Raw genomic sequence first — 20,110 nt, 5'->3', positions numbered from 1 at the left:
CTATAATGCAGTTAGGTGGCCTGGTGGCCTCATGGTTATTTATTGACTGTACACAAAATACGCATTGATGACAGGCTTTATTGGAAAGCTCCAGTACTGTCTTCCCTGACCTATTCATACTTGTAATGGGAAGTAAAGGAAAACCTGTGTGACTTGCTAATCAGATTTGTAGTTGACACGAATCTGGTAGGGGAAGCTAATGCATACTGGATAACAGCATTAAGGTCCAAGAAAAAATTTAAATGCCGTACTGTGTACTGAGTCTAAATCATAAGGAACTGAATGGGAATAGTTGTTCAGTCCTGCTGGCATGTCCCAAAATGCAGTACTACAGCAGTCCTCAACCTTTTTGGCATGAGATACCAGTTTCATGGAAGACATGTTTTCCATGGACTAGTGCTGGTTGGGTGTGCAGGGCAGGATGGTTTCAGGATGAATCTGTGCCACCTTAGATCATCAGGCATTAGATTCTCTTAAGGAGCATACAGCCTAGATCCCTTGAATATGCAGTTCACAGTAGGCTTCACACTCCTATGAGATCTAATGCTGTTACTGTTCTGGCAGGAGGCAGAGCTCAGGCAGTAATGCTCTCTTGCCCACTGCTCCCCTCCAGCCATTACTAGCAGGCCACTGGATGCGTACCAGTCTGCAGCCCAGGGGTTGGGGACCCCTGCAGTAGTAGACAATGTATGAAGGTGGGGCTCCCTATGCAACATTACAAAAGACTTGGGTCAGTTAAATTGCTCGGTAGAAAACGTTTTAGCTGTGTTGTGCCATGATTAAAACTGTTAATATAATTGAAGATCACATTTATGAAATATATGGAAAGGTAGTCTTGCCTGGTCAGCTGACATATGGGGAATATGGGATCCCGTTTGGAGCACCACACTCTGAGAGGAGCAGTGACAAATAGGAGTGCCTGGAGAGTAATTCCGGTGGCCCCCTGATTGAGTTAATTCCCCCAAGGTTCATCTCCCTCTGTGACAAAACCACAGCTGGATAAATTTTATAGGAATTTGGTTGCTGACTATGCTAATTGTGGTGCAGATTCAAGGTGAATATATGGCTCTCATTCCCAGACGGCTCACAGGCTAGTGCAGAGGTGATTATTTATATATTAAACATGCCTGATTAGGCAGTTGAAAATGCTTTCAGTTCTTCCTTTATGACATCTCTTCCTTTTATTTTATCCCAATCCTGGATGCCTCCATGCCTAAGACACAAAGGATACTGGTCAGCTTCAGAATATTCCTACCTGATACCCATGGAAATGATTGCTCAGATTTGGTATTATATTTTGTCAATTTACTTCTAGTATTTGCCCCTGGCTTGGCTAGGACTGGGATAAGATCCCAGTCTAGTCTCTAATTCCTGGCCTCCAGCAGTCCTCCTGCCTGAGCCTCCTGAGTAGCCGGGATTACAGGCATCCATGCCCAACTCTAGGAATGGGAATTTGATCACATCATAAATAAGCTGGAATCTAATTCTAAAAGGCATGTTTATAAATTCAGTTTTTTAAAAATCTTCAAATCATAGAGCTGTAATTTTGAACAATGTATCAAATTTAATTAAGTTTATTTAATGTTATATTTATTCAACATGTATTTAGATATGGTTACCATATAAGGAATATATTATGCCTCCCCCAAAATAACTATTTGCTGGTTAACTGGAGAAAAGTCACAGATTCTTACAATAGATTTCTTCATTGACTTTTTTTGTCTGCAACTAAGCAGGGCCATAATGAAAGCAGTCATTCTTTCTCAAACTGGATAGAATAGTGAGATTCATTAAATGAAATTCTACTAGAATGGCTTATTTCAGAAAGATACCATTGTTTAACTATAAATGTTTGATATCTATGAATGTGAAATTTTGGATTCACATTCAGCATGCAGTTGCAAGCCTAGTAGAAAATCCAAAATTTATAAATAAAAAGATTTACAGATAAAGCTTATAAGAAAATGAATACTTTTCGTGTTAAGTGACAAAGTTTAGAAATGCAAGTGGCAAACTAGGAGAACATATTTGCAAAACAAATAGCCAAAGGGATAATATTCATAATTATTCAATATCCTACAAGTCAATAAGAAAAGGACTCCAAATCCAGTTGACTAATGGACAGTAGAGATGTACAGTTTCACTAAGAAAATACAAATGGAAGTATGTTCATTTTCATTAATGATTAGTAATTCAAATTAAAAGAATTGATCAGAGGGGTGGAAACAAGAGGAAGCCAAGAAAACAGTATTTTTAATCTGGCAAATCAAAAAGATTAATAGGTTCTAGTGTTGATTAGCTGGCAAAGAAGTGCCTACCCTTATGGACTTTTGATGACTGTGTAAATTGGCATAAGCTTTTGGTATGAGTTAAGAATCTTTATGTTTTGGCTCTCAGACTGCTGCCTTACCTGAGTCTCTCAGAAACTTCCTTGGCCGCATTTTATTCTCATATCTGGTATACATAACTGCACAGACCATCGTGTGGTCTCCTTGTGGCCAGGTCAGCCCTTTGTTTATTCCTTATGAATAGCTTTCCAAGGTGGGCAGGACAGGTATAATTACTTCAAGTTTTATAAAGATGAGGAAACTGGCCTTTATGTCCAGTGACTGTCCTAAGTCTGGGTTAGTAGAGAGGAGGACAAGGAGTTGCAGTTTCTTTCCTGTCACTCACTCTATGACTTCCACAGACAACTGGGCTGAAACTCAAATACGAAGTAAGGCTGGCTACATCTGCACAGAAAGGAAGGGACAGATACAGTAACTCATTAAAAATAAGACCCCCCCAAAGACTTGAGTCTTTCTACTGAAATAGTTACAAAGCAATCTGTCCTTTGGAAAAATGCTGTGGTGACCCCCTGCCGACCTCAGAAGGAGTTGTGTTTGTCCAACAGTTTGAAGAAAATCTGTATTTGCTTTTATAATTAATCTAAAGGAAATTATTAAAGATAGTTTTGTGTGGAGTTAGTAAAAATATTGAAAGTTTTGATAAGCTGTGTTAATATAGAAAATTTAAACACAAGAATATTGACCTTTTAAACTTGACTTTATTTATGATGTTATTAAGGTAATTTAGAACTTGATATTCATTTAGTCAAAACTAGAAGAAACTCATTTAGAAGAGTATTCACTGTAATGGCAACTTATTTCAGTACTAAGCAAACTACCTTTCTTGTAAACAACAAAAGACATTTGAAAACTGCTAATTGGGGCCAGTATTCAATTACGGCAAAAACCAAATATTAATGTATAAAAAGAAACCTTTTGTCTGCAGAAATCAGGTAAGTATGTGTATGTGTGTGTAGTATATATGGTCATTAGAACCTAGAAGAATAAAGTCACAGAGCTCTGATACGTGATACTTGGTGGTGGTGTTGGTGTTGGTGTTGCCCAGGCTGGAATGCAATGGCGCAGTCTCAGCTCACTTCAAACTTCTCTCGGGTTCAAGCGATTCTCCTGCCTTAGCCTCCCTAGCTAGTAGCTGGAATTACAGGCATCTGCCACCATGCCCAAGTAATGTTTTTATTTTTAGTAGAGACGGAGTTCACCATGTTGGCCAGGCTGGTCTAGAACTCCTGACCACAAGTGATGTGCCCACCTCAGCATCCCAGAGTGCTGGGATTGCAGGTGTGAGGCACTACACTCAGTCCCATGATACATTCTTAACTCTGAAGAGTTACTTAGTTGCGGTCAGTTTGGCTAAAAGACCTCCAACCATATGTATTCATACATGTATACACACACACAGACACACACACACACACACACACGTGTATATATATATATTTTTTGCTCCGTCTCCCCCTTTCATCCAGGCTAGAGTGCAGTGGCATGATCTCAGCTCACTGCAACCTCCGCCTCCCAGGTTCAAGTGATCCTCCTGTCGCAGCCTCCTGAGTACCTGAGACTACAAGCACGTGTCACCCTGCCAGGCTAATTTTTGTATTTTTAGTAGAGACAGGGTTTCACCATGTTGGCCAGGCTGGTCTTGAACTCTTGACCTCGTGATCCATCCACCTCAGTCTCCCAAAGTGCTGGGATTACAGGTGTGAGCCACCACACCCGGCTTCCAACCATACTTTTTAAGTATATTCTATAAATGTGTTTAGATGTTTTGTGGATGTTTATACATGTCCTGCCTTGTTCCAGAAAAAATTTAAGGGAGCATGATCCTAAAGCTAGATATACCTATTATATATGTTAAATAGACCATTAATTCCAAAATTTATATATTATATATATATATATGTATATAGTAATAGGTATTTCTGGCTTTAGGATCGTGGAGAATGTTCCACTAACAACGATCTACCTTTACCCTTGCTTCTGTATTCTACAAATGTTAAAAAAAAATTTGAAGTCTGCTGGGCACAGCGGCTCACGCCTGTAATCCCAGCACTTTGGGAGGCCAAGGTGGGTGGATCACAAGGTCAGGAGTTAAGAGACCAGCCTGGACAATATGGTGAAACCCCATCTCCACTAAAAATACAAAAATTAGCCAGGCATGGTGGCATATGCCTGTAGTCCCAGCCAATAGGGAGGCTGAGGCAGGAGAATTGCTTGAACCTAGGAGGCAGAGGTTGCAGTGAGGCAAGATTGCACCATTGCACTCCAGCCTGGGTGACAGAGTGAGACTCAGTCTCAAAAAAAAAAAAAAAAAATTGAAGTCTTTGAAAAATCTATTTTTTTTTGAGTGTTCTGAGAAAAATGTAGACATGTGCCTAAAAGAACTTTGTTTTAGTTAAGATGTTGTTTTCTCAAAGGATGATGAGTATGTAGAGAAGCTCATGGTCCTCTGACCTATACTTGTATTCTGGAGACTTGGTTGGGACTAGAAGGTCATCTGTAGTACTCATTGCCTAGCTCTCTATGCAGCATATGTCAGAAATTTAATAGTAGAGGAACTTTATCAATGATGAGCAATAATCTTGAAAGCAGATGAAGCTGAGGTATAGGCCAAGCTTTTTAAAAATCTTTTAAAAAAATTTTTTTAAAGGATAGGGGCATTCAGGGGTATCCTTTTCATATTTATTTGATTCATAATCTTAGAAATTACCCTTTGCCTATTTGGTCAGGATTTAACAAAATCACTCAGCAAACATTTATTTGTGATTACTGTGTTTAAAATTATATTTTTATGTATTACTTTTTTTTGTAATACTTGATTTGTGTGTAAAATGACAGAATAAGTAAGTACAAAAAGTAGAATTTGGAATCAGGAGACTTGCTTTGAATCCTGACACCTACAGTTATTGTGTAATACCATGGCCAGCCTTTTATGTGACTTTAAAGATATACAGGAATTACTTACATGGGAGCTAGAGAAAAGTACAGGGTGGATTCATGGATGGAAAGTGTTCATAGACATTGTGGTCAGGAATACACATCACAGTATATATCATGCCTTAATCAGTTATTTATTCCAGTTTAACACTGTTAAGAATAGCCAATCCAAAAAAGCTGTGAAGCTCTACAACAGGATGGCTCTATAAATAGTGTTGCACTCTTAGGAACCCAGATCAGCCCTTTCAGTAGTCCATCTTGGGCATTACATGAAGCCATCAGAGTTTAGTCACAATGTTGCCAGGTTTATATTCATGGCATAAACAACATTCAGACAGACAAATTAGAGTTGCTCAGCAAAGGTGTGAGTCCAGCTTTGTGTGCTATAGGGAAATTATAGGCAATTTGCTAGGTTTCCTGCTCACTTACACTCAAAGAGCATCTTGGTTCTGGCCTCTAGTTCCTTTCTGCATGTTTTTCAGGTGAAAATTTTCTAGTTAACTCTTGATTATGTATCATCTCTGTGGGATTTTTTTTTTGTTGATGTGATTTTTGTTTTGAGAAATGTTCTTCAGTTCTACTCAGCAAATGCATCTGTGGTGTTGTGCAAAGCAGCATGCCAAATGTTATAAGAATATTAAATGACTGTTAATAGACAGCTTTGCTATCAAGAGGCTTCCAGATTAGTTGGAAGTGATACACAGGTACATAATAACACATTATAATTAAGATTTTTAAAATCTTAGGAGCGTAAGGAGGGCCTTACACTTTTACTGTGGAGATCTTTATGGAGAAGCTGGTGTTTGAAAATGGTCTAGAGGCCAGGCGTGGTGGCTCATGCCTGTAATCCCAGCACTGTGGGGAGGCCAAGGTAGATGCAGGAGAATCACTTAAACCTGGGAGGCAAAGGTTGCAGTGAGCCGAGATCACGCCACTGCCCTCAGCCTGGTGACAGAGTGACACTCTGTCTCAAGAAAAACCAAAAAGGGGTCTAGAGGTGGGCAGCATTTTGGACAAGTAGAGCGAGGAGGGGTTACCCACATTGGCATTGCTGTAGTTTCCAAAAATTATTTCATAGAGGGAAGGGGAGGGACACTATGAACCAGTTGTTAAAGGCATTGCCCATGGAACTATTTCCTCTGTAGATATTATTCCTCTTACGTGCCATCAACAAGGTGAGTTTAATTGAATTGCAGTGGACAAAATGAAAACATGTGTAGATTGGAACAGTTAAGTAAGAGAGCTCTGAGACCCTGTAGAAGGAAAGGGTAGTGTTTATATCTGAAACATGGATTACAGTGGTCATTTTGTAGTTTTACATAAATCTGACTTTGAACTTCTTGGCAAATAAGGGGAAAATTAAGTAAAGCAAAATTCAGTGGATGATATAGTTCACCTTTCAGTGATTTATTTAAGGAGACATACCAGTTGTTTAAATAGAAACTTTATTACTATTTTTTAAATTATGAAATACGTAAGTTTATACAAATAGGCTATAATACAATGAATTTCCAGCTTCAACAGTTAATACTTTGCTAGCCATTTCATCTGTCCCCACCTTGTTCTCTGAGAGAGGTGGAACTAAAGTATTTTAAAGGAAATCCCAAATCACTCATACTTCCATATATATGTCTAACTGATAAGGATATTTTTATATACATACAAAATTAACAGTCATTCCTTAATTGTCATACCCAGTATGTAATTTTCCTGATTGCCAACATATGTTTTTTTCAGTTGGTTTATTTAATCAGGATCCAGAGAGGGCCCATGGATTGTATTTGACTATATCATGAGTCTTTTTATTATTTAAGTCTCTGCTGTCTCCCCTGCCCCCTTTTTCTCATGTTGTTTGGTTTTTTGGAGAAACCCAACATCTGTCTTGTGAAGTGTCCCATTTTCTGGGTTTGACTTACTGCTTCCCTATGGTGATGTTAAACTTGTTCCTCTCTCTTGATACCTGTATGTAGACTGAACCACTATTTCTAGAAGCTTGATTTGATTCAGAATTGTAGTGGAAGTGGATGGCGGGGGACGGCGGGGGACAGCGGGGGAGGGAGGGATGGAGAGTCAAATTTTGATAGATGATGCTTTGTACTTCCTATTGTGTTGTATCATGAGTCACACTGGTGTGTGGTTGTCTTAATAGATTAGTGTTGTCCATGTAGTTAGCCTGCATATCCTCTATGAAATTCCCTATCAGCCTTTCACCTAATAGTTAAAGCCACTGGTAATTGTTGCCTAGTTCCATTATTTCATCAAGAATTACAAAATGGGCCAAGGCATTGTGGCTCACACCTGTAATCCCAGCACTTTGGGAGGCCAAGGCAGGTCAGTCACTTGAGGCCAGGAGCTCAAGACCAGCCTGGCCAACGTGGCCAAACCCCGTCTCTACTAAAAATACAAAAATTAGCTGGGCACAAGCCTGTAGTCCCAGCTACGTAGGGAGGCTGAGGCACAAGAGTTGTTTGAACCTGGGAGGCAGAGTTTGCAGTGAGCTGAGATCATGCCACTGTACTCCAGCCTGGGCAATAGAGTAAGACTCTTTAAAAAAAAAAAAAAAGTATTACAAAATGGTAATTTTTTTCTTTCCACATTTATTAGCTATGAATCTTCTATAAAGAACTTTCCCTTGTCACCTATTTGATTATCCTGAAATACAGTCTGTTCAGAAAAAGGCAGGATAAATGTGCATGTCCTTTTTTTTTCTTAAACCAATTTTTAGTGTATTGCATTGTTGCCTTCACAACCTCCAAGGTAAACCAATGAAATTTTTTTTACTAGTATTATAATTTTAATGGATTCTATTGTGTTACGTATATTATTATACATGCATGTTACTATTAAATATACAATAATTTAATGTATGCAAATGCTTGATTTCCATGTAAATGCATTGTCATTTTTTTAAATGCTGAAATTCTACCATCTTAGGTCTGTGCAGCACTTTTCAACTTAGCTCCTGTGTCTTTTTTAGCATGCATGACCTCATAGTGCAATATTTGCTTTCCGGAGTAACATATCCCTGGCTCATCTTGGGTATTTCCTACTCTTGCACGAAGTCTTGGTTTCTTTTTGTAGGAAATGATCATGTATTGATTTTTTTTTTTTTTTTTTTTTTTGGAGATGATGTCTTTGTCTCCAGGCTGGAGTGTAGTGTCGCCATCTCAGCTCACTACAACCTCCGCCTCCTGGGTTCAAGTGATTCTCCTGCCTCAACCTCTTGAGTAGCTGGGACTACAGGCGCATCCCACCACGCCCAGCTAATTTTTGTATTTTTAGCAGAGATAGGGTTTCACAATGTTGGCGAGGATGGTCTTGATCTCTTGACCTCGTGATCTGCCTACCTTGGCCTCCCAAAGTGCTGGGATTACAGGAGTGAGCCATCATGCCCGGCCTCATGTATTGATTTTTTAAAAGTACACTTTCTATATTTAGAAAAAAAGTATTACATGCTCATTGTAAATATTTAACCTTAAGAAAAAATATAAATATCAAATCATGTTCTCACTACCCATTATTAACCTTTGATATTTTTTTTCTCTCAGCATATCCTTCTGCATATATAGATGATAGACGGGGTTATATGAATGCAGATTTTGAATTCAAGGTGTTTTCACTTAAGAGGAGATGTAGACATTTTTTGATGTCAGTAAAAATCTCCAGAAGCATTGATTTTCAATGACTTCTCAGTGTTCATTTCTACATGGTGAGGATTCTGGTTGATTTTCCTTTTTCTACTGTATTAAGTAACTATTCAGTGGCCATATTTGCATATAAATCTTAGAGAAGCAATAGATCATCATCTATTGGATACATTTGTAGAAGTGGAATTGTGGGCTTAAAGAGAAACGTTTTTAAGGTTACTGATACATATGAATGTATTGACTGTAGTATGAAAGATAGTGGATAACCTGACAGACACTGTCTAAGAGTTGGTCGAAAACCTGCTTTGGAGTTCCAGCTTTTTCACTTTACTAACTAGCTTCATGATATTTAAACAAATTAGCCATTAATTTTGAGCCTTAGTTACTCATCTATAGAACAGAAATAATAAACTTCTTGTAGGAATGAACGGAGAATCCCACTGTTTCTTTGAGAATCAAAATAAATATTTAATAGGTCATTCTACAAATATTCTACCAATATGTGCCTGCTGTGGTTTGAATGTTGTTTGTTTCCACCAAAACTTATGTTGAAGCTTGGTCCCTAATGTGGCAGTGTTGGGAGGAGATATCTTTAAGAGGTGATTAAGTCGTTAAGAGGGATTAATGCCTTTCTCCTGGGATTGAGTTCTCTCTGTTTTTGGGGACTGGATTAGTTAATGCCAAAGCAGGTTTTTATAAAATGAGGCCACCTCTGCTGTTTGGTCTCTTCAGACATGTCCACTTCCCCTTCTGCTTCTCCACCATGTTGTGATACAGCACAAAACCCTCACTAGAAGCTTACCAGATGCTATCACCTGACCTTGTACCTCTCAGCCTTGAGTATCGTGAGCTAAATAAACCTCTTTACTTTATAAATTACCCAGAGTTTCAGCTGCTTCTTAAAGCTACTCTTGATTTATTTTAATGGAACCTAAGTTACCACATCTTTTATTTTTTTACTTCTCCATATGTAGTTCTCAATTTGATTTTTATTTTATTTTTAATTTTTAGTTATCACAGTTTATTTGCAGCTAAGAAAGGCTTGTGTCCCATTCATCAGAAGCTGAATCAAGACTTTTAGATGTAGGCTTATAGAACAATAAGTTCATTTATTTTATTCCATTTTATGTTGCTATCCGGTTTATATAATAGATACCATAGACAGATACAATGCTAAGCACTTTTTAATTTGTATACCATATTGTGAAGTAACTATTGCTTTTGCCATTTTAGAGATAAGGAAAAAGGGGGCTTAGAAATGTCTAAGTTAGTTAAGACCTAAGAAAGGGAGGATTTGAACCCAGGCTATCTTTAAAGGCCATATAATTAACTACTGTGCTTTAAATAATAGTTCTGCACTACCAAACATAGTCTAGCACCTAATACAGTATCTGTAAATAGTTATTGTTTGAATTAAGTAACAATAACGCTGGAAGCAAGGGATTAAGTCTTAGAACCAGCTATCTAAAAAGAATACACATTCATGCATGTACTGCATTTCACACTCCATGACTGCTTAAGAATCTTTATAATCCTTGTAAGCAACTATCTTATGGTGTGTGGGGTTTTTTCGTTCTTTGTGCTTTTTGTATTTGACCACGAAGTTTTTGAGTCATATCTAACACATGTTAGTGTAGAGCCTTGTGAGCTCAGCTGTCTAGGAATGTGTTGTCATTCAGCAGCTTTTCATTATTGTCTGAAACACATACGCCCACATCCATACACACCAGAATGTGTCTTAAGAGCAGGCACTCTTGATGCCTTAAGTTTGAGGCATATAGTAAATACACAGTATTGGAGTTAATGAATGTTCTGCTGACTGGCTTGTGGACCTTTTGAGTTCTTTTCAGTATTTGTCATTACATAGATGAATAGGAGTATGTCGCATAAGCCAAAAAGCAGTCAGATTGCCAAAGATGGGCAGTACCTAACGGGCCTAACTTTAATGGTGTGGGCTTTTATTTTCCCAGTGGGTATTCTGTATATTCCCCAGCACTTTCTTGGGATGTTTCTTTGTACTCTGGAAAATATTCTTGAGAGTGTTAATGTGATAGAGCAGTGATTTGATGTCTTCGTGCTTTGTAAGATAGAAGTGGCCATTTCTAGTGTCGTCTGGTTTGGAGAAGAGAGTAGACTTCCAGGACCAAAAACCCCCACAAATACAAAGCAAGTAATAAAAAAGAGAATATATTCCACACTATTAATAATGACTGTATCTTACAGGCTTTGCCGGTGACTTTCACTTTCTACCTTATGTAATTCTTTAATGTTTGAATTTTACATAACCAGTACAATCATTTTTTAAAAGCTAGACTTTAGCTCTCAGTGATGGACTTAGATGCGGGAATAGATGGAAAGATTTTGTATTCTGATCTCCCCCCCCGCACACCCTCAACCTCAGAGGATATGGAAACTAGCAGAAGGATATGCTTATGTGAACAACAGCATGGAAAAGCAATGTCTTTTTTAAAATGATGATTTCGATGCTCACTTTGGCAGCACATACCCTAAAAATTGGAAAGGTACCAAGAAGATTAGCGTGGCCCCTGCACAGGGATGACACACAAATTTATGAAACATTCAATATTTTTAAAAAAAAATTATTTCAATTGTCAGTAAATGTCCCAATCATTGACAGCCAGATTTCCCACAGCGTCTCTGTCTTATTCCATTTATACTGCTGTAATACCTGAGTCTGGGTAATTTATAAGAACAGAGAGATACTTCTCGCAGTTCTGAAGACTAAGTCCAAGATCAAGGTGCTGGCATTCAGAATCTGGGGAGGGCTGCATCCTCACATAGTGAAAGCTGGAAGGTCAAAATAGGGACAAATGTTGTGTCTTCACAATGGCAGAAGAGAGCAATCCACTTCTGTAAGCCTTTGTTACAGTGACGAGGGCAGAGTCCTCATGACCTAAACACCTCCCGTTAGTTTCCACTTCCCAGCACTTGCATTGGAAATTAAATTTTCCAACCTATAGATTTTGAGGTATATTCAGACCATAGTAATCCCCTAGAGGTGATATTGACCCCACTGACAACTGGCTTTTGTGGAGAATGGTAAGGATCTAGCCTTGATGTCTGTAAAGACAGACTTAGAAAATAAAATTGACTAAATTCATGAGCTGAATATATATGGAAAAGTTGAGTAGAGTTTGCTATGACAATCAAGTTTAGTGATGGGGTGAACAGTGGATCCATTCACTGTGAAGGGGAACACTGAAAAAGAAGCAGGACTTAGAGGAGATTTGGATTGCCTGGAGGACATCTGTAGGAAGCAGAGTTGGAAAGGTAGGCCATTGGTCGGGCTGGAAATGGATTTCAGATTGTTGAAAACATAGATGAGATCACCCAGAGGGAACATAGGGAGACAGCCAAGAGTGGAACCTTGAAGGACATCGACATTGGAGTAGAGATGAGTCATTGAATTAAATTCAGAAAGGAAAATAAAGAAATAAATAGATGCAGGAAAGGAAAGGGCATTGGGAGAGAGAGGAAAACAACTAGTGGAGAGCAGTGCATGAAAGCGAAAGGGGAAAACTAAATGTCCATGCAGATTCAGCTTGTCCTAAGTGTTCATTTCATATGAAGGTAATATGTTGGCCGGGCGCGGTGGCTCACGCCTGTAATCCCAGCACTTTGGGAGGCCTAGGCAGGCGGATCACAAGGTCAAGAGATTGAGACCATCCTGGCCAACACGGTGAAACCCTGTCTCTATTAAAAATACAAAAAAATTAGCCAGGCGTGGTGGCACACGCCTGTGGTCCCAGCTACTCGGGAGGCTGAGGTGGAAGAATCGTTTGAACCCAGGAGGCGGAGATTGCAGTGAACCAAGATTGAGCCACTGCACTCCAGACTGGTAACAGAGCAAGACTCCGTCTCAAAAAAAAAAAAAAAAAGAAAGTAATATGTTAACACCCCTTAACATCACCACTTTGGGATTCTAATATACACCAATAATTATCATCAGAAGCAAGCCTATCTCCATAGTAGGTATGGATTGCAACAGCCCATTAGAATCCTGTTAGCATCTGGCTTTGTTCCAGTCACATTAGTAATTTTGGCTTAGCCCAAGGAATCCTGCTGAGGTTTGTTATAAACCATTTTTGGCCGGGTGCGGTGGTTCACACCTGTAATCCCACCACTTTGGGAGGCTGAGGCAGGCGGATCATGAGTTCAGGAGTTGAGACCAGCCTGGCCAACCCAGTGAAACCCTGTCTTTACTAAAAATACAAACGTTAGCTTGGCATGTTGGCAGGCACCTGTAGTCCCAGCTGCTCAGGAGGCTGAAGCAGGAGAGTTTCTTGAACGTGGGAGGTGGAGGTTACAGTGAGCTGAGATTGTGCCACTGCACTCCAGCCTGGGCAACTGACCATGACTCCATCTCAAAAAAGAAAAAAAAAAAAGAAACCCATTTTTTAAGGGACAAGGGAATTGTATTTGGAAGCCAAATGAGTTTTTTAATTGTAATATCTATTTCTGTTCATTATCTTCATGAACTTCAGTTATGCCTAAAACATAGTTAAGGCTGTTTTAAACAATGTTAAGAAAAAGTTAGGACGTAACAGTAAAATTCAGTAACAATGAAAACCCATACGCCCATATCTAAATTTTAAAATTATTATTTTACCATATATGTAAATGTGATATTCTAGCTTAGAATTAGTTTGGGGAGCAGAAAGGACACCAGGGTGTCTGAACCTCTAGGATGAAGGCCAGAGGCTGGGCTGTGAGTTCGGGATAGGTAAAACCTAGAGGGCCATGGTAAGGAATTCGGATTTTATTTATTTATTTTTAATGTTTTTTCCCCATAGGTTTTCGGGGTACAGGTGGTATTTGGTGACAAGTTCTTTAGTGGTGACTTGTGAGGTTTTGTCGCACCCATCACCCAAGCAGGTTAGACTGCACCATATTTGTAGTCTTTTTTTTTTTTTTTTTTTTTTTTTTTTAAAACTTGAGACAGTCTCGCTCTGTTGCCCAGGCTGGAGTGCAGTGACATAATCTCAGCTCACTAAAACCTCCACCTCCCAGGTTCAAGCCATCCTCCTGCCTCAGCCCCCTGGTAGCTGGGATTACAGGCACGCATCACCATGCCCAGCTAATTTTTGTATTTTAGTAGAGACAAGGTTTCCCCATGATGGCCAGGCTGGTCTCAAACTCCTGACCTCAGGTGAACCACCTGCCTTGGCATGCCAAAGTGTTGGGATTACAGGCGTAAGCCATTGTGCCTGGCCTGTTTGTACTCTTCTATCCCTCACCCCCTTCCCCCAGTTCTCCCCAACTCCCCAAAATCTGTTTTACCATTCTTATGCCTTTGCGTCCTTAAAGCTTAGCTCCAGCATATCAGTGAGAACATATGATGTTTGGCTTTCCATTTCTGAGTTACCTCACTTAGAATAATAGTCTCCAGTCTCATCCAGGTTGCTGCAAATGCTGTTAATTCATTCCTTTTTATGGCTGAGTAGTAGTATTCCATCACACACACACACCCCACCCACCCCCCGACCCCTACCCTACACACCACAGTTTCTTTATTCACTTGTTGATTGATGGGCATTTGGATTGGTTCCACGATTTTCCTCTGGGTAGATACCCAGTAGTGGGATTGCTGGATCAAATGGTAGTTCTACCTTTAGTTCTTTAAGGAATCTCCACACTGTTTTCCATAGTGGCTGTACTAGTTTACATTCCCACCAGCAGTATAGAAGTGTTCCCTGATCACCACATCCATGCCAATATCTATTTTTTGATTTTTTGATTATGGCCATTCTTGCAGCAAGAAGGTGGTATCGCATTGTGGTTTTGGTGTGCATTTCCCTGATTATTAGTGATGCTGAGCATTTTTTCTTAATGCTCGTTGGCCATTTGTATATCTTCTTTTGAGAATTGTCTATTCATGTCCTTAGCCCACTTTTGGATGGGATTGTTTGTTTTTTCCTTACTGATTTGTGTGAGCTTGTTGTAGATTCTGGATTATTAGTCCTTTGTCAGATGTATAAATTGTGAAGATTTTCTTCCACTCTGTGGGTTGTTTGTTTACTCTGCTGACTGTTTCCTTTTGCCATACAAAAGCTCTTCAGTTTAATTAAGCTCCAGGTGTTTATCTTTGCGTTTATTGCATTTGTTTTTGGGTTTGGGGTCAAGGAATTTGGATTTTATTCTAAGAGCAGTGAAAAGTTATTGAAGAACTTAACCAGTGGATTCTTGTTATTCCCTTAAATTCTTCTAAATATGTGTAAAAGGAAATACTGCTGATGATAAGGGGAGATGAGAAAGGCAGGTGGATTGTTATGGTGAAATATATCTTTATACCACTGTAACCCTTCTAGAACCATTGCTACTTCCAACTTGGGCATCTCCATACTCTAGGGATTGTCACTTTCAAAACTCAGATGTGCTTCACATCCTTCAAGGTCACAGAGTATTCTGAATGGCTTGATGGTGGACCAGGCCCTTTGGAAGGCAGTGTTCCCTCCTTGGGAGAAATCAGTACCAGCTGAAGAGTTCACTCTTAAAGGTGTCTTTGGTATCATTTGAGCATTGTCTGAAGGTCACGTATTATCCTGTGAAGGAATTAACTCCTGTGTTGCTTAACAACTGGAATACATTCTGAGAAATGCACCAGGCAATTTTGTCATTGTGCAAACATCATAGAGTGTACAGTACTTACACAAACCTAGATGGTATAACCAACTACATAGTAATCTATGTGATATAGCTTGTCTAGGCTGTAAACCTGTACAGCATGTTACTGTGTTGAATACTGTAGGTATTTGTAACACAGACAACTAAGTGATAGGAATTTTTCAGCTCCGTTATAATCTTATGGGACCACTGTCGTATAATGCAGTCAATCATTGACTGAAACCACATCAGGCAGCTACATGGCTGGGGAAGACATTTAAGCTTAATACTTAGCAAACCTGAACATAAGAAACAAATTTTTTCATGCAGAAGTTTTGGGGAGTGTTATTTCCTTGTTTATGCCTACCAAAAGCTTGGGTAACTGTATTGAGTTGATGAGCCTGAGGACATAAATGATTGTTGAGAATTAATTATACTCATACTTTAAAAATAAAGAGGATTTTTTTTTTTTTTTTTTTTGAGACAGAGTCTCACTCTGTCACCTAGGCTAGAGTGCAGTGGTGGGATCTCAGCTCACTGTAACCTCTGCCTCCTGGGTTCAAGCGATTCTCCTGCCTCAGCCTCCTGAGTAGCTGGGATTACACGCCACCATGTAAGCACAATGGGAGCACACTCCACCGTGCCCGGCTAATTTTTGCATTTTTAGTAGAGACAGGGTTTCACCATGTTGGTCAGGCCGGCCTCAAACTCCTGACCTTGTGATCCTCCCACCTTGGCCTCCCAAAGTGCTGGAGTCCTCCCACCTTGGCCTCCCAAAATGCTGAGATTACAGGCATGAGCCACCGCGCCCAACCTTTAACTGTATTTTTAAAACTAAATCATGAAAAATGATTTATTAACTTTACTAGTATGATTGGATTCTGCGGAGGAATGTCACTTCTTGTTTCGGGTAGTTGTTACTGTGTTCCTTTTCCTTCTTATTTAAATTTTTTAAGGCAGGGTCTCACTCTGTCACTCAGACTGGAGTGCGGTGGCACAGTCACTACCTCTTGGGCTCAAGTGATTCTCCAGCCAGCCTCCTGAGTAGCTAGCTGGGACCACAGGCATGCACCACCATGTCCAGTTAATTTTTAAATTTTTTGTAGAGACAGGGTCTCACTGTGTTGCTGAGGCTGGTCTCAAACTCCTGACCTCAAGCAATCCCCCAATCTCAGACTCCCAAAATGCTGAGATTACAGATGTGAGCCACATCACCTGGCTTATATTTCTTCCGAATACGTTCTTACTAGTTCATATGTTCTGTAAAATCTTAGCTGCCTGGTATATTAACAGAAATGATTATGTCATGGCTCCCCTTGCCCACGCAGAAGCACTTTATATATGTGTTCTCTTTGGTGGCTATACTCTTTCTGCTATAACCAGCGTTCGGTGTATGATAGGACTTTTAAAACCTCTGTTACCCTGGAAAGTCACATCCCTTTCACCATTGAGCCAGAGCTGAAAATATCTCTGTTGCATAGCACCATAACACTTCCTGCAAAATACCACTAAACATTCCCACCCTCCACATCACTGCTATTATTTGCAAAGTTACAGATAGGAAAGATAATATTTTCAGAGGACATACTGTGAGTGTGATCCACTGTTTTTGGAGAAGCAACCTGCATGCCCCCCTGCCCAAAGGAAAAAGTAATGGAAAAGAATGATCCAGGCTTTGTGTCCCGTCTAGCTTGTAGAGCGATCATATGACAGCTAGTTGAGAGTGACTCCCCTAATGTCAGTTCAGACTTCTAGGCATAGAAAAGTTATTTAGAAGTGGACTTAAACATCCTTGGATTTTATGGCTGGGCATGGTGTCTCACACCTGTAATCCCAGCACTTTGAGAGGCTGAGGTGGGTGAATCCCTTGAGGCCAAGAATTGAGACCAGCCTAGCTAGCATGGTAAAAACCTATCTCTACTAAAAATACAAAAATTAGCTGGGTGTGGCGGCTCACACCTATAGTCTCAGCTAGTTGGGAGGCTAACGCTGAGACATGAGAATCGCTTGAACCTGGGAGGTGGAGGTTATAGTGAGCCAAGATCACACTACTGCACTCCAGCCTAGATGACACAGCGAGACTCTGTCTCCAAAACAAAACCAAAAATCCTTGGCTATTTAAGAACCTAAGACAAAGGACATGCATTAGATTGTTTTTCTTTGGTTAATTAAAATGTAGTTTTAATTTTATCAAAAAAGGATTTACAAGGTGACAAGGTGAGGTAGGCAATATTTGGGGTTAGAGATTGGTCAGAACAGTTCACTTCAGAATATGTTGAGAAATAACATACTTGTTTATGATTTAGTTGTAGGCTTAATATTGCATTCATTTGCATGTTTTAAACATTTATTGTTTATGAACAAATATGTAAGTCACTATTTCAAACTAAGGAGAAAGAACACTCAAGTTTTTTCATCAAATGAAATCTTAAGCAAAGCTCAAAATCAGTGTTATGATACTATGCAATGGAGGTATTTTTGAGTTTACATAGAAGGAAAACAAAGTAGGTTTGGTGTCTGAGAGCCACCTCTTCTTGCTTGGGTGTTTGTGGGGAGCACCTGGGCAGTTAAATAAAGCGTGTTGAAACTGACAGTCTGAAAACCAATGATCTAAGTGATCCGTAAGGTTTTTCTGAAAAGTATCATCTTTTGGTGTCTGATATGAGACTGTTTAGTGCCTGTGAGTTTAACATCTCCTAGTTTTTTTTTACTGAAAAATGGTAACTTCCAACATGTTCCCAAGTCACTTCCATTGTTTGTCTTGTTAACTTTGTTTCTTCATAGTGCCTTTTTGGAATAGTTGCATGTCCTCCTTTTAGATGATGTAATACTGTGGTTTATGTGGTTGAAATGTTGTTTTCTACTGCCCACAAAAAATTAAGAACTTCCAGAAGTTCATCATCCAGAGTTTTATCCAGTGAGTTCTTTCATAGGAGATGGTCAAATCCAGGCAAAGAGAGTACATGTTGACAACTGTCACATAGGAAGTTAAAGAATCTAGTGAAAGGTTTTTGCCGCCATCCAGGCTTTTCTCCAGCTCTGAGACCCTGTGACTGCCTGAATAAGAGAATGGGTGTGCTGAGGAAGTACTTGCCGTATTCAGGGCACCCCACTGGGGTGCTTAGGAGGAGCAATGTGAACACCAGGAAAAGAGCATCTGGAGAGACCTAGATGGTAGGCTGTTGCGAGTGGTGTTTGGCAAAACACCTTACCTAACTTTTTGCCCCAGTTGCCTCAGCTGTATAATACATACCTGTCAATTCGAGGTAAAATGTGGTGATCAACACAGACCTAAGCTTGTTTGACCACTTATTACCTTGAGCCTAACTCTCAACCTTTCTAGACTTCACCGGTAAAGAGGAGCAGGAGATTGCTAGAAAGGGTTCCATGAGATGATGAATTCTAGTACTCAGCATCAGGCCTGGCAGTAGCGGTTGCCCTGTGAGTGGGAGCTGCTGCTCCCTACCTCAGCAGCAGCAGTCAGCATGTTTGTCCTCATTTGGGTGGTTAGGAGAGCAGTTGATTTGTATGAAAAGAAAAATAAAATGTTTTGAAAAATACAGTGTTCTGTAATTCTAAGGATCTGTATTATCATTTCTTGCATATGTTCGTGGATTTCCCCATTCCTACTTATTTTGAAAGTTATGTAAAATGACTTTCCCAAACATTGGTTTTCTTCCCAGATGAGTATTTACAAAGTCTGTCGTCTATTGATTCCAGTGTTTGCTCACATGAGCCTTGTGCTGTGTTCCAGGTAGCACAGGCGGAGTGCAGCGGAGGCCCCTGCCCCTGCCGTCATGCCGTTCCCGTTCGGGAAGTCTCACAAATCTCCAGCAGACATTGTAAAGAATCTGAAGGAGAGCATGGCCGTTCTGGAAAAGCAAGACATTTCTGACAAAAAAGCAGAAAAGGTATGGATTTGGCTTTATTTATATTTGAAATCTCTTAATTAGCAAGTGTAAGACAATTTATTTGAGAAATCGTAAGTCCCAATTTGGGTTTATTTTGGGTTTTAAAAATAACATCTAAAAAAGCAACATATGCTGCTATCGCAACACGTTTTTTCTTCTGTACTTTCATCTAACAAATAGATTTCTAACTTTTCTCAGGTTTTTGGGTTTATTTAAATTGAGTTTATTTCATTCTTAAAGTGTTTTACCTGATTCTTATTTATTATCAATTATTTTTGTAGAGACAAGGTTGTGTTTTGTTACCCAGGCTGGTCTCAAATACCTAACCTCAAGCGATCTTCCTGCCTCAGCCTCCCAAAGTGCTAGGATTACAATTACCAGTTATCTGCTTGGTTGGTTGGTTGGCTGAGAGCAAGACTGAAAGTTTATTAAAAAGTTTTAGAGCAAGAACAAAAGGAAGTAAAGTACACTTGAAAGAAGGCCAGGCAGGCAGCTTGAGAGATGCAAGTGTCACAGTTACCTGATTCTTGAAATCAGCGCTTCCCCCACAATCTTCCAGACAGGACACCCCTCCTGGTTTTCTTCCTGTGTTCTCTGTATCCATGCCAAGTATCTCCATCTACCCAGTCACCACAGTCCAAAACCT

The 20,110-nt window shown here is 39.7% G+C and overlaps 1 protein-coding gene and 1 non-coding gene across 3 annotated transcripts in view; both read left to right on the top strand.

The window, feature by feature from the left end:
• Positions 1 to 20,110, top strand: part of CAB39 (calcium binding protein 39) — a 102,491-nt gene that overhangs the window by 26,508 nt on the left and 55,873 nt on the right. For both annotated transcript variants that reach the window (XM_032277948.1, XM_032277949.1), the window contains exon 2: positions 19,308 to 19,464. In XM_032277948.1, coding sequence (XP_032133839.1) covers positions 19,351 to 19,464 — 114 coding nt within the window. In that variant the 5' untranslated portion in view covers positions 19,308 to 19,350. The remainder of the gene's footprint in view (positions 1 to 19,307; positions 19,465 to 20,110) is intronic.
• LOC116552110 lies at positions 11,413 to 11,520 on the top strand. The gene has a single exon (XR_004269226.1). It is a non-coding gene; the product is annotated as a U6 spliceosomal RNA (small nuclear RNA).

Source organism: Sapajus apella, unplaced genomic scaffold (genome assembly GCF_009761245.1).
Source record: "Sapajus apella isolate SASKATOON/1434 unplaced genomic scaffold, GSC_monkey_1.0 scaffold10, whole genome shotgun sequence".
Taxonomy (NCBI): Eukaryota; Metazoa; Chordata; class Mammalia; order Primates; family Cebidae; genus Sapajus; species Sapajus apella.
This window is presented reverse-complemented; position numbering and strand designations above follow the sequence as displayed.